Consider the following 15,640-nt stretch of genomic DNA (forward strand, 5'->3'; position numbering starts at 1 on the left):
AGGCTGTAAATTAGAACCACGCAGTCTACTTCCCCCCCGACCCTTTCTTCCCCCTGCTCCTGGAGAGACGGGGAGGAGAATCAGAAGAATGCAACTCCCATGGGTTGCGATAAGAACAGTTTAATAACTAAGGTATAACACAAACCACTACTGCTACCACCAATAATAATAATGATAAAGGAAATAACAAGGGAAGAGAATACAACACCTTACCGACCGACACCTAGCCCATCCCCAGCAGTGATCCAGCCCTTCTGGGTTCCTCTCAGTTCTACATCCTGGGCATGATGTGCTGTGGTATGGAATACCTCTTTGGCTAGTTTGGGTCAGGTGTCCTGTCTCTGCTTCCTCCCAGCTTCCCCTCCTCCCTGGCAGAGCATGAGACTCACAAAGTCCTTGGTCAGACCAAACATTTGAGCAGTAACTAAAAACATCGGTGTTATCAGCACTGTTCCCAGCGCTGCACTAGCTACTAAGAAGGAGAAAAAATGACTGCTACTGCTAAACCAGGACAGCCTGCTACTGCTGCTGTTCATTATTAAAGCATTCAGTGCCAGCCAGCTTTAGAATAACCTTGTCTGCAGCAGGTGTTGCTCCAGATTTCATATCTCGAAGTTCATCTTTTGTTTGCTCTTCTCTTGTTGGCCAGACCTCTGATGGGACTCTTTTCAGGGTGACAACATCAAGTTACAAAGGCTGGGTAGATGATAAGGAGCAGGAAATGAGTTTCTGTAGTGGATACAAATTCAGCATCAAGATATCAGGGTCAAGCAGAAAATTGGAGATTTATCTGCCCTTCTCCCTTTCTTTTTCCTCTGTGTAAAACACAGTGAGCCAAGAGTGTGATTCTTGTCACAACTGCAATGTAGCTGGTGACAAGTGATGCTAAGGGCTATTACTTGACCCTCTTCTCCCCACTACTCCCGTGTCCTGTGGTGGACGACCCAGGGAAAAGAACTACCTTTGACAAGACTGTGACAAAATACGCAGCCCAGGAAGATCACCATGAGAGTAGCCAGAAGCCAGTTTTGGCACAAGCCCAAGGACAGCCATGGTCTGCCATAATCCGACCATCTGCCTCCTTCCTCCTCTTGTTTGTCTTGGACCTGGGACAGGGGAGGCCTCAGGTTACCCCACATTGCACCAAGGTATCCTTTAAAGTAACTAGGCAAGATACCATACAGTCCTTACAAGCACATCTTCTCAGTGTTCACTGTGGAAGTGCCATGTTCATCCCACCATAGGGGTGGAGCAGACATTTTGACCTGTATCTACCAACCCAATGGCTACGGTGGTGGCTTGAGGCTAAAATATCATCTTCTGGGCAAGTTACCTTGAGATTCAAACTGATTTCTCTTCAAGAGGACAACATGATGTGTCTGCCCCAGATCTTCCTCCTAACCCAGTGATGGTGAAAGGCTTGACCTAAGAACAACCACAGTTCATCATGGGTTAGAAAGATAAGGATTTAATGCCAAAGGTGCCCTCCCTACCATCAGCAGCAGTTGAAGTTATACAGACCTCAAAGGGCCACTTTGCTCTTAGGCAGGCTCTTAAACTCTTTTTTTCTCTCTTCTTGCAGCACAGAAGGGGAAACTCTAGCCTTGCTGATTGAAAACTTCATTTCATGGAGTAAAAGCTGACAATACCGAGGAGAAACATAAGCTCAAGAAGGAATCATGCTCAAACGAGTGCTCTATTGTGAGATAAGTTTTTCTTTTAGCAACGAATCAACATAATAATCCATCTGTAACACTAGCTGCGCCTGCCTGTACTACAGCAAAGAGCCATCTGCCCATCTGCATATACGTTCAAAACGGGACAACCACGATGGCCTCTTAATGAAAGGCGCTCAGCAATTAGCCCTTAAGTGAAATCGTGCCCGGGTGCTTCTGAACTCTCATTTGTCCTCCCCACCCCAACACAACAAGTGTCTGTAACTTTTTCCCTTTGTTTTTATCCCAGCGATTTCTTTTCCCAACGGGTGAACGTGTTCCTGTCCCTACAACAGCAGGAGCCGGGCTGTAATCGACATATGCCCGGTGTAAGCTGCGCGGCCGCGAATTAGAGGGGCAAACTGCTCATCGCTTCCAAAATACCCACCTGCTCGGGGGCCGGGCTGCAGCGGAGCCATCCACTGCACGGCTCCATCTGTCTGATGAACAGGCTGCACACTGGCTGAAAGCCGAATCGTTTTGCCTCTATTTACTCCCTTTCTTCCCCTCTCTTCTCTCCCTCCCCACTTCTCCTAATTGGAGCTCGTATGAGACGTGCAGACACCCACCAAAACAATGCGGCACAATGAGGCCAGCGTTCGTTAAACCGCTTCAACTGAAACCAGTGCCTGGCTGAGGCTGAGCAGGCATAAAGGAGACAGACCCCGTCAGACCTCCCAGAGCGGGAGAGCTAAACAGCAACGAACCAGGCTGCAAAACAGCACAGAAAATCCACTTGGGATGCACTGTGTTACAGTTATAGGACGAAGCTGCAGCCGAGGGTGCTTTAGAACACGCCTGGGGTTAAAAGCCCTGAGGACCAGCTCACCAGAGAGCAGAGGGGCAATGCAGGAGGGAGACCAGAGCATCTTTGCGTTGGCTTCCAGATCCACTGCAGGCCCTCATCAGTGTTAAGGTGCAATCCCAACACAGGACTCGAGCACAGATCCCAAAGCGCATAAGAAAGTAGTGGGAATTGTGAGTATTGGCACTGTAGAGTCTAAGCAGGTGCAACCAGGAGAGCACAGCTTCTCAGAGGAGGTATTCCCTTGCTGTCCACAGCCCAGAAGCATCCTGGCATTCCCATAAAAATAAGGATATTTCTATCCCTGCTGAAAAAAAAAATGGTGCCCAGGAGGCTGAATTGTCCCCAGCCTGGAAAGCACAGGCTGATGTATGGGGTGTCTAGGACAGAACATATTATGGTCATGAATTTCCTCCATCTAATCGCTTAACCTCATTAGGGAAATGCTGATTTCTCCGTTAATCAGACCTTCCATTTCACTTACAAAGGAGAGAAGTTAAAAAAGAGAAGTAACTGTGATCCTAAGTACACCTTACTAAAAACATTCAACAATCTACCAGACAGTAAAGACATCCTAGGAAGGCACATTATTTTCCCAATAGCCTGGACTATCTCCATGAGAATCAGTTACATTTTCAGATGGACTACTTGTAAAAGGCATTAAAATTAGACAGTAAAAGCTATTTGCAAGAATTGACATCATTAGAAAAACCGATGTTCGGGTGAAAGAGTGAGGAATGGAGAATGAGTCAGGTTTCAAACACCTGACAAGCCGTAAAGGGTCCTTCTGGGGAAACCCCATCTCCTCTCTGCAGATGACGATGAGATTTTTCTTCACGCTTTGTGCCACCTTGTTGGGTCGCTCCCCAGCAGGGCATATCTGACAGATATCTCAGGTTACTCAAGCATTCAGTATACGAAGACTACGGGAGAATGATGTTCGCCTCGCACCTACAAGTGTTGCCACACACAGCCAGCATTGCTGCCAGGTGCAGTGAATTCCTCCATGGGCTGCGCTGCTCAAACCTGGCTCAGCATCTCAGAGCGCAGCCCTCTTCCATTCATTTCATCCATGATTTTCCTTTGGCTTTAGAAACCCATTTGCCAGCCTCCCCATCCAAGACACCCTTCCTCCCTCACAAACATCTCACCATGACAAGCAGCTTCCCCTCAGCCCCCCATGAACTCCCACAGCCTGTCAGTCCCTTCTGATTCCTCTCGCTCTAAACGTTAAAGAGCCCAACCGCTGACATGACTAATTGCGGTTCAAAGCTTGCAGGGGTGGATTTCAATACTGAAGTCCCAGCCCCTGAAACTGCTCAGCCTTCAGCCGTATGAATTGCTGATTATACTTTTCCAGCCCCACTCCCACCTCTGCCCAAAAGAAGGCTGCAGGGATTCCATGTGATTGGTACCTAGGGCAGAGCATCCCTGCATCCCACCTTAGGGCCACCCATAGCACTGCACATCGGGGTTTTGATGGCAGTGGAGACACATGGTGTGCTGTCCAGGATCAGCTTTTACAGGAGCCATATGCTTGCAACCACACAAGTGTGTTGTCAAGGTGAGAGGTGCAGCACATCCACCCAGTGTGCAGCTCCCGGGAGCTTTAGCCATTGGATTCAAAGGGAAGCACTCCCAGGCACTGATGTGTGCCAAAGGATGAGGAACTCAACTGACATAGAATCATAGAATAGTTAGGGTTGGAAAGGACCTTAAGATCATCTAGTTCCATCTCTGCAATGAGTGACAGGGAGGCAGCAGGCCCACAGCAGGGCACAGCAGATGGGGTAAAGTGAAACCCGCAGCATCCCTGGGTTACTGTTGCTCTTGCAGGTGCCCCTGCTGTTGCATGATCTCCTACTGCAGCACCCCATGCTCCTCCCTGCCCCCTTGTTTCATAGGGGTCACTCCTGCTGCCTTTCAGCACCACGTGGCTGAGAAAGCTCTGCAAACAAGTAGGCAAAAGGGAAGGGGCAGATGTCTTCATAAAAGGTCTATGGGGCATCCTAACCTTGCTTCAGCTCAGCCCTGGGACCTACTACCATTCTGCACAGCTCTTACTATGCAAGACACACAAGTCTTCAGAAGTTCAAGGTCTAGAGAGCTTTGTGCATGCACAAACAAGACTGTCACCCTCGGTCCTTTCCTGCTCCTGGGCTAAAATCACATTCTGTTCCTGAAGAGCAATGGCTTGAGGGAACTTTGCGTCATGAAAATGTGCTGCTCTAAGGAAGTCTCAAACTTGTCTCTAGAGTTCATGCAACACGTCCTTGGCTCAAATCACTCACAGCATAGATCTCTAAGCAAAAAACATGAAAGCAATACTGCCAGTGGGTCCAATAAGCTGCAGGTAGTGAAAGCCCCCTCATCCTCCCCTAGTAACAGCCAATCCTCAGCATACCAATGACTGTTTTGCTGACCAGATGGTGGTGGGAGCAGTAACTTGGATGACGCTAGTTACACACAAACTCCAAAACAACTGATGTCACAACTCACTTCGAAAACATACCAGAATGGGCCGCTAAGCATATGGCAGCAGTGCTCCTCGAAAACTGTATTTTGTATGCGTCAAACAACCAACAAGCACCACCAAGGGGTCCAAGCATCAGCAGCCACAGCAACAGGGTCCCAGATCCCAGCTATTTCATGCTCATCCCTTTATAATGCTGAGGAAAAGGTACAGAGGTTTGATGGAAGTGGCAGCCCACAGCTCCTGGACCAGGTCATTTGCAGGGCGAGCACGCAGAACACGTGCCACCAATCCAGCCAGCTCACCTCTTCTAAGGACAAGGCCTTGAATGGAACATCAAACAGCAGGGTTTGAGTTGGAAGGGACCTTAAAGCTCATTCAGTTCCAAACCCTTGCCACAGGCAGGGACATCTTCCACTAGAGCAGGTTGCTCCAAGCCCCGTCCCACCTGGCCTTGAACACTGCCAGGGATGGGGCAGCCACAGCTTCTCTGGGCACCCTGTGCCAGCACCCTCACAGGGAAGAACTTCTGCCTTATATCTAATCTCAGTCTCCCCTCTTTCAGTTTAAAGCCATTCCCCCTTGTCCTGTCCCTACGTGTCCTTGTAAAATGTCACTCTCTAGATTTCCTGTAGTCCCCTTTAGGCACTAGGAGCTGCGCTAAGGTCTCCTTGGAGTCTTTACTTCTCCAGGCTGAACAAGCCCAATTCTCATTTGCCTCTTAGGAAAGGCGCTCCATCACTCTGAGCATCTTCATGGCCTCCTCTGGACTTGCTGAATCAGGTCCAAGTCCCTATTGTGTTGGGGGCCCCAGAGCTGGACACAGGACTGCAGCTGGGGTCTCACAAGAGTGGAAGAATCAACCTCCCTCAACCTGCAGGTCATGGTCCTTTGGATGCAGCCCAGGGAACAGTTGGCTTTCTGGGCTGCAACCTCCCGTTTCCAGCCATGTTGAGCTTCACCCACATCCCAGGTGATGTGCTGAGCAGCACTGGATGCTTTCCAATGAGAGGATGAGCCCTGCTGCGGGAGCCCACTGCGCACGCACAGATCCATGCTCCAGTACTTGTAAAAACAAACAGTGAACAGTTTGCAAAATAAACACAGCGAGCAGATTGAGAGAAAACATTCCTGCATCTGCCAACCACCACCGAGCACTTACAACAAACCCACGTGCTGTCAGAGGCTCTGCAGAGCCCAGCCGTACACCAGTAGCTCATCAGCATCTTTACCTGCAATCTGAAAGCAAATGTAAATTCACTGGGTACCACCCCACCAGAATGGGCTTGGATGCTGACAAATAGATATATGTGTTATTTTGGAAAGCTGATTTAGCCCAAGCTTACAACATAGATGTGTAGATTCCAGCAAATACCAACTCTGAATAGGAGCCATAGTCGAACAATGCACTGGAAGCTCCCTACCTCTGCTCCGGAGAGCTTTCCTTGCACATTACTCTCACACCCTCTTCCTCCAGCAGTTATTTTACCTTGTAACTTTTAGGTTTGCCTGGAGATGGAAGTCACAGAGATCCAAAGGAAAATGGGGTGGGAAAGGACTGTGAGCAGTCATTTTTCCTGCCTTAAAGCAAGCTGAAATGTAGCTACTGCTCCTGATAGATGCTTGCTCTTAACAGATCTCCATTTGTGGAAGAGCAATTACCATCTCCCCACACATCTGCTCAGTCATTCCCTGTCGTTATTTTGGCATTAGAAGAAACTATCACTCCTAGGTGCAATTTAAGCCCAGTCTACCTTATGACTCCAAGCTCAGCTCTTCCAGTGCATCCTCACAAGCGCACTTCCTCAGCCTGAAGTACAGCATCTCAACTGGTGGGTGCTCCTGTAAAGCACACGATTATCTTGAGCCTCACCAAATATATCACCACTGGTGAACTTTAGCCTGAAGCCTACTTTCCTACCACCAGCAGGACAAGCTGCCAGGTCCCTTATCTGAAATACTGCTCACTAGTTGGCAGGACTCTGAATCTGTGCAGTTGTTCAACCCTATCTAAATTTAGTGCCTTGCTGGAAAGGATCTTGTCTTGCCTCTCCATCTCCTCCCTGTCGCAACCGTTTCTACACGATGCCAAGACTATTTTGAATTCTAATGCTATCTTATCTTCCACATCTGTCCAGCTTCCTGTTGACTGCAAATTTAACATGTGTACTACTTTGTTACTCAGGTCACTAATAAAAACGAAAGATAAAGTGACCTAGAACAACTCCCACAACCCCATGCAGCACACTCGTCCATTCTGACACTGGGTGCAAGGCGGAAGGAAACCACTCCCGGAGCAGAGCTGCTTACAGCCCTAGCTCAGCCCGCTTCCAAATACAATCCAATCTCTGAAACCATGCTTTCCCTTTCTGCAAACCACCTTCTCTATCTGCCCAACAGCCACCACAGATTTTATCCTATGATCAAGCGCAGCGAAGGTGCCAAATTCACCATCTGTGAATTTCTTTTGGAGCAGGAATCAGAGCTTGGGGAGGGGATGCAAAGCTAAAGCCAGCTCCATCTGAAGTGAGTTTTAACCTGTAACTTCTTTCACTCCTGGCTCTCATGAGGGATCACGTTAGCATCTGTAGGCAAAGCGCACAGATTCTTTCAGCACATTTCTTCCTTTGCCAGTGCTACCGCACAGCTGCTCAACTACTTATTTTCCTGTCACCCACTAATAAGAGTCTAAACTAGATAATTACTAGTTCCTACTCCCATGAAACTTGTTCTTCAGTGTCTAAAACCACTCCCTTCCGTTTGTTTCCATGAAAGGGCCATATAGAGTTTGAACAGCTGGCTCGCCAGGAGACCCAGTCCTGCATTACCATAAGCAAATGTACTTGGGCCTTCACTTGGGAAACCTCTTCCCACTCTAATCATGCGGGTAGGAATGTGGCTTTGTGTTGACTGAAACCAGCACACCTACAAAAGGTAAGTGAAGAACCTTACCTCTGAGGCTAGGTCAGTTCACTGAGATCACAGCCAGACTCCATTTCTGAGCTAGAGTAAGTGTTATCTGGTCTTCTACTCTTGCTATTAAGAAGACAGCAGTAGAGCAAAAGGCTTCAGTTCTTGTTAATTTGTTTTCCTTGATAAAGCACATTTTACCACCTTGTAGTCATGCCCTCTGAGGTACTCTTTCACTCCTTCTAGGAGCTTGTCTCCCCCTTGGAGGAGGAAGAGTCAAATGTATTGCCACATTAGCTTTCTCATTCCATGCCATTATACTTAACTAGAGTGCTTCCAAATAGGTGAATTAGCTTTTAAGTGATCCCAGTTGTACTATTGGTCTTTGCTACAATCCTGCATTAAAGCTGATTCAATTTTACTTACCTCTATTGCTCAATTAAGAGGAGTACACAAAGAGAAACCTAGTTCAGCAACTAGCAATTGCGGTCCAGGGGGGAGCTGCATTTTTCCATTACCCACAGTGACTGATCACTGTACTACAGCATGTTTCCCACATACCCGTGAGGAGAAAAAGCTGTACATCACTTGCTACTTCTTGAAGCAATGGCAAGAACAGGGATCCTCAGTTGCATAAGATTATTTCAAATAGCTTTATGGATGTGTATGCCACCATCTGTATGCTCTGTGCTACACCAGAGCAAATACCTGTGCGGCGAGATGCACACTGTTAACAGGAGCTTCTGAAGGAACCAGTCTTTGCTCCAAGAACAATTCCTTTATTTGCTCATCTAGGAAAAGGGGAATGATTTTTGCCAGTTATGAGCAGCTTCACTTTCTCTCCCACAATATATATGAACATATCAAGACCCCAACAAATGTGGGCAGTGTTCCTGCATCTTACTACACACATATACCAGTATCGCTATCACAGACCATTGCTACTTGTAGTTGTACATGAAAAAGGAATCACGAAAGCACGAGAAATGTTTAGAGTTTCTTACTTGCTACCGAAACTTATCATTTTTGGTATAGGTACTGAGTGACATAAGCTGGGTCAGTAATTAAAGGCCAATTCTCTTTATGATCAAAGGCTGACCCAAATCACAAGATTGGAGCCCATGCCATACCTTGCTTAGTCTTTGTCATATGCCCCTTCTGTCATATGCCTCATATTTATGTCTTATTTTAATCACATTCCATTAGCTGACTTAAAATATGTTGCTGTATTTTGGTTTTATGGCACAAGTTACAGTAAGAGTTTGCTCCTTTTAAGCAGGCTAACTCGATGCACTGGAATGGCACAATCTAAGCTTCCCTATTCCTATCCAATTTAAAACCATTTCAAGATTAATTTCCCCCTTGTTCAGGAAAATCTTTATTGTAGCTGAACTAACAAAGTAAGTACATGTGGCAATAGTCTGCAATGAATGCAGTATTACATTTGAGATGACTGCAGTGCATGTAATCACTGAGACTTATGGGACCCGGCCTGAGTTATTCCCCAGCTCTCCAGAATAACCTGATGTCACTTTCTTCTTAGATGACCAGAAATCTGCTCTCCCCCTCCACCCAACTCCACACAAATACCATAGCAGAGAACCGGCCACAGATTACTATCTTCCACTAGTGAAATTCATAAGCAGACACACGTGCAAAGCAAAATGTCATTTTATTTAATTCAAGGACTATTTTCCTTCTAGTATTGCTGAAGGGATCACCTCCTGGGGAATTGATCATTACAAAGTCCCTGTCTAAAAGTTCAAGTGCTCTTGTTGTACATTCTTTTGAACCACAGAAAACAAAGACCAAGTAGGTGGGCAGCTACTTGCAGTTTTATCCCACCTAAATTAGCATTGCTTCAGGCTAGAAAACAATTCAAGTAGTAAAATAATGGAAAATGTTAACCTTTAAGGTCACTACCATATTTTGATCAAAAAGTCCTGAATGTATGAAAAGAACATTGTACATGTTATGAAGGTCTTTTTTTTAACCAGACACTGTTGAAAGATGGCAGTTAAGTATTTTGGACCAGATGTCAACCAGATATTAAAGAGTTCTATCTGAAGGTTTATTACCAATTTCATTATGCAATTCACTGTTCACATTAAGCTCTTTAACAAAAGCAACATATACCCGCACCAGAATCACTGTAGACAGATTTAGTTTTATAGAATGCCCTTCTGAAAATTCGTTTCAAAATAGAGATGCTTTTTTCTCCAGAACTGTAAAAGCCATAAAAATGCAAAATATCTGTTAGGAAATTTTTAATCAAAATTATTCCTTAATGTTCAAAATAACATTTAACCTCCTACTTTTTTCTTTTTTGTTGTCATCCACATACTGACCAACAGACTAAACAGGTAACAATGGTTCACGTTTTTCCCCCACCTGAAACATTTCTTCTAACACAGGCCCAAGATAGGCAATACAGAGATTCAGGGACATGGATTATGCATGGCAAAGGTAATCCTCTATCATTTTAATTTAGAACAACTCTGATTCTAGCACACAACTTCCGAGTCTCAGTTGTTTTCAATCTGCTCTAGGTCCAAGTCTCCACAGTCTAGAGGAAAGATGCCTTCTTCGGTGCTCTCACAATCACTTGTGTCCTCATCGCTTTCACATACTACGGCTGCTTTCTTATAATCCCTTGTTTTGAAGCTACCTTGGCATGACCCATGATGCCTTACTTCATCCAGCTGTTCTTTCATCGGGCTGGAACCAGGGGTGATGATGTTCATAAGATCATTTGAGTCACATGGGGATGACACAATTGTCTTCATTTGTGTGTCATCATCATCATCTTCATAGTCAAGGGAGCAAAGACTTTTGGAATTTTTTAAAGTCTGCAATTAAAAAAAGATACGTGAATATATAAACCATGAGGAGAGCAAATTCCTTAAATTCTTGAGTGGATTGAGAGTATGCACTCAAAAATTAGAATGCCACATGTTTAAAGTAATCCTGGAAACATGAGGGGCACGAAGAAAAGTACTTACTACTTACTACACAGTCTGGTTTTGCACAGGTATTTTGCCTGTGGAGCTTCCCACTCAGGAGAATAACTACCAGTCCCCTTTTTTATGCAGAAGGATCCAAATCCTCAGCTTTAGTCAACTGAATGAGGAATTACAGACACCCAGGTTGATGTTATTAGCTTTCTGGCAAACCCAGAGCACAGCATTTGGTAACATCAGCATTTAGGTCAGACAGCTGCACTGCAACCCAGTCAACAATTAGTTTTTCCCAAAGTTCCCAAGCATGCAGACAATGAGCCCTGAGGCATCACCTCAGCCAGAGTCCACAAGGCAACAGCACATTTGGGTAACCTCAAACAGGGGAAAACCAAGCTTCTTAGAAAGCACTGTGCTCCAGAATCAGCTTAGTTTGTCTTATATTTGGTTACTGTTTGAACCAGAGCTCAGGAATTTGAGCAATCTTGTTTAAATGAAGAGTATATTGAGAACAGAGGGGAACTCACCTTTATTTAGATAAAGGAAAAAGAGAAGAAACCTCAGTAAAAGTGCTACCTCTGTCCCTCAGATAAAGGGATAAATTATCTAAACTTCTCACATAACTCTAAGGGGATTCTTGACTAGAATCCAGAAGCAGCATTTAAGAAGAAACAGATCTACACAGACAGCAGAACTTAAGATTTTAACAAGTGAGAAACTTCTAAGTTCTGCCTTACACAGTGAGAGAAGGGTGAAATGGTCAGGGCTCCTCTCAGAGATGGTAAGAGCCAGGAGAGTAAAGCTCTGCTAGCTTTCATCATCTTACTGGTTAAGTGACTCCAGTCTCTCCTACACATGGCAATCATTTCATTACAAGTGGATCCGCAGGGAACAAGACCAACTTTCACACCCATTTTCAGCTTCCTCTCCCCATTTGTCACTTCTTAAGTATTTTATATTTGTTGATATATTCAAACGAAATAGGAACATTGCAACACTCCCCAGTGTGCTATATTCCAGATGCTCTTCTAAAGCACTGGATAATCTTTCTATTTCAGCAATGCACATCAGCAGCAACACGAGCAGCTTACCAGTATCTTTGGGTGCTTTTTAAACAAAACTTTACAGACTTAGAAGAGCTCTCAATCAGTAAGCCTTGCTTGTATATAACTGGGTAAGAGAATGAGGAAACCCCACTGAGGTGATCTGCCTGACCCTTGAAGATCAATTTTATATATGGATCATTTTGCAGACAAGCCCACTGCCACTCTGCAAGCTCATACAGTTCCCTGGGCATTCCTACATCAAATCTACATACGTTTACTTGTGGAAAAGTCTGGGCAAAGGCAAAAAGCAAAAGCACTTGGGTTTTAGAGTTTAGTCACAGCACAAACAGAGTGAACAGCAGTTCTGGTATGGGATGGTGCTCCATCATCACTGGTGTCTGTGTTCTCCCAGATCATACCACATTGAAACTCTTCACTACTGGTCAGAAGTTAGTTATGCCTGTACTGCACACAACTCTTACCGTGCTCAAACAACTTTCCTATCTTGTAATAGATGGTGATAGCTTTCAGGCTAGAAGGATCTATAAGGGGTAATTTACTTCGCTTGGACAGACATAAGACCTAATTTAGGAGTTGATTTATGCAACTCCAAGACCTACATCCAAAGATCAACTTTCAGAAACAACAAAACAACTGTTGACCATAGCTCCATCAGAAGGAATTCACCAAAGTCTTTGTTAGCACATCCAATTCTGCACGTGACTAGCATCAAAAAAACTGATAAGACTGCACGATAAAAAGCTTTATATTGCCAAATTCCACTTTCCTATGAGAACAGTATTGGTATAAAATACATTTGTTTTCAAAACATCTCTATGCAGCTCACAGCTTATTCACATACAAACATTTCAGCTCCTTTTTCTGACTAAGAAGTGTGAATTTCTGTCATATTTCCTTAAGCAAAGCAGTGTATTTTTGAAGTCGAAAGTGCTAAAGGATATTTTAATCCTAATTCTATCTCATTGCTTTGAGAAAGAACACATTTCCTGTTGTGTATCTCCATATAGGGGACAATATTTTCAGTTCTTTAAATCTTATAGTAGGTACTGGGAAGGAAAGGGGTCAAAGAAAGGAAAGCTTTGAAAGTTCTGCTTTCAACCCTTTAGAAAGGAATTCCCAAGTCCCCCTTCAAAATATCTTTTATTCAATTTACCGCTAGAAATTAATCCAACCACACAGCTGTCCTTCTAGAAGGTTTGTGTACATAAATGGAAAACTGCCTGTTAGCTCTACTGGGCTGAAACCACTTCAATGGGAACTTTTAGCCGGCTTCAACACAACAGCAAGTGCATTCAACTGGTTCTTTGTTCCCCCACTTGTCACAACCTCACCGAACTACAAATAGGTGGATTTATTATCTCACAGCACAATCCCACTTCTTTCGCAAAGCAAAAGGTAGAAATTGCAATGCATTCAAGCCCCCTGAACTGCAGCTTTCCATGTTACACTGGTACAGTACCACACCTTTCAAGCACAATTGTGCTCAGTGGGGAGCCTGCGAGTACTTGCTCAATGGTCCTCATTTTATAAAGGATGCTGGACTAACAAGACAAAAGAGTCCACAGTTGGCAATGGATAGAACTCAATCAGCTAAAAGTATTCTTTTGTGTGATGGAAGAAAAAAAGAAACTCAGTTTTAAAAGAAGTGAGGCGATAAAATGTCTGAATATTAAGAAAAAAACCCCAACTTTGTACCAAAAACAATGGCAGGGAAGGAAATAAAAGAAATCTCTCTAGACCCTTGCCATACAAAGCAAACAAGAAAGGCCCAGAGGAGCTTGAAAGGAAGCTAATGTCTGTACTCCTTACTAAACCTCCAGTTCAGAAACCCGCAATACATCACTTTCCAAATATAAAAAGCAATAAAAAGGTTGCTTTTGTTTTACTAACAAAAACTAGAGCATTTGCTACAGTAGTCAAGGGAAAAATAAGTCATTTACGTGCATGAAAACCTAGTGTATAATGGGAACAGCAGTTCTCATGCTTCTTCCCTGTGCCCCCATCATACACCAAGTCCACCCATTTCCCCCCCAGTTTTGAATGGGGTGGAAGATACAGCTGCTCTGAAGAGTGCAGCTGCAGCAGCTGGCACAGAGCAAGCAGCAGAAGAGCCTGAAACTACCAGAGGCCCTAAGCCCATCCTACTGCTTTCCAGCACTAGTCATCATAACAGGATGGGCTGCTCCCTAAAGCCACAGGCTTAGGAAGAGAGGGAATTCAGCAGACTAATGAGACTAGTTATCTGGCTATGTTTCCATTCCCTTCCATCCTGAGACTCTTGCCTATGACTGCACAACAAAAGAGATGCTACTTTAAGAGATAGCAGCACACAGAGTTTCTTGACTGTTAAGTTCTTTACCATGGATATACAGAAAGGTGTGTGATACATTGGTCCTCGTGATGAGAGCACCCTGGAATTTCCTGGAATATCAGCAATCAATCCAAGCACAACACACTGAAGAGGCAGCCCCAGCATGGAGTAACATACAGCTTTTTCTGTTGCTTCCCTGCACCTAGCCAGTGGAGAGAGATGGAGCAAGTTCAATGGGTGGCATCTCTCCCTTTGAGGGCTTCACAGGTCCTTATTTCACTTCCTGGACTTATGTTTCCTATAGATAAGTCAGACTGACTCAAACCCAAATACTCTTACTGATGGTAACTCACACCATGGCTAAGGTTTAGATCAGAAGCACCATATTCAGCCTGATGCATTTGTACCTCAGACACTAACCTATCCCTGAAGAGGTTACAGCTTAGCCCCAGCAATGATAAAGTCCAACAACAGTACAAACTCATTACATTGAAGAAGTTTCATTTAATGAAGCTAAGAGGGAAACTTGAGGAAGGCCTTTAAGTTATAAAAATAAACTGCTACAAAAGACTGGTCCTAACAGCTCACTGAATCATGATGAAAACTGCCTTTTGAACATACTATCTGACTGACATCACATCCTACCACAAACAGATGACAACTGGTCCTTCGCTGTAACCTGAATTTTCACTTCTTGCATTTAATTACTTGCATTACTATCATTACCTGTGATAATGCAAGTTGGAAACATGGATGGTGTCCACTGTAAATCGTTAGAAGTGTTAGTTGTATAAATTAAAAACATCCCATCACAGTCCTAGTCCCTGCATCTTCTACTATCGATAAAGTGAAAAACAGCGAGAAAAATGCTGTCTTTATGTAACAAACCATTAACCTTCCTGTAAAGCTCTTGACATTTGACTTCTGTCTTGAATAGCACTGAGCATTTTGTGAGCACTTCAGTGCTCACAGATAACCTCAGCTTTAAGCAGCTTGCAGTTGAGAAGAAATACTGTTTCATCACTACAAAGTCATGCTGAAAGGAGGAAAACAATACAGTATTCTTCATAATGTGATATGCTTGAAGCTTGCTAAGGCACAGTTTAAAACTTTTTGGTGAAACAAAGTTAATTGGAAAAGAAACTGCTCAAATGAGAAGTGAAAGGTGTAGGAATACAGGAAGTTTTGCAATTCATGTGTCTAAAAACCCCCACTTCAGGTCAAAACCCACTGAAGATTTTTAGACTATGCATCTGAAACAAACCAAAAGAGAAGTCATTTTTTTTCCCCTTGCATTGAGCTACAAAGCAAGTAGTCACAAAGCCATTTCTATTTATGTATTTAACAGAAAAAGAATCAAATCTCTAAAACATTCCTAACACCTCTATGGGCAAAATCTAAT

At 44.2% G+C, this 15,640-nt stretch overlaps 1 protein-coding gene across 3 annotated transcripts in view; it reads right to left on the reverse strand.

Moving 5' to 3' along the window:
* Window positions 1-9,631: 9,631 nt before the first annotated feature.
* The window catches only part of FAM53A (family with sequence similarity 53 member A), a 72,566-nt gene continuing 66,557 nt past the window's right edge, over window positions 9,632-15,640 (reverse strand). For all 3 annotated transcript variants that reach the window (XM_080631203.1, XM_080631204.1, XM_080631205.1), the window contains exon 5: window positions 9,632-10,752. In XM_080631203.1, coding sequence (XP_080487329.1) covers window positions 10,429-10,752 — 324 coding nt within the window. In that variant the 3' untranslated portion in view covers window positions 9,632-10,428. The remainder of the gene's footprint in view (window positions 10,753-15,640) is intronic.

Source organism: Psittacula echo (assembly GCF_963264785.1).
Source record: "Psittacula echo genome assembly, chromosome: 1".
In the NCBI taxonomy this organism is placed as follows: Eukaryota; Metazoa; Chordata; class Aves; order Psittaciformes; family Psittacidae; genus Psittacula; species Psittacula echo.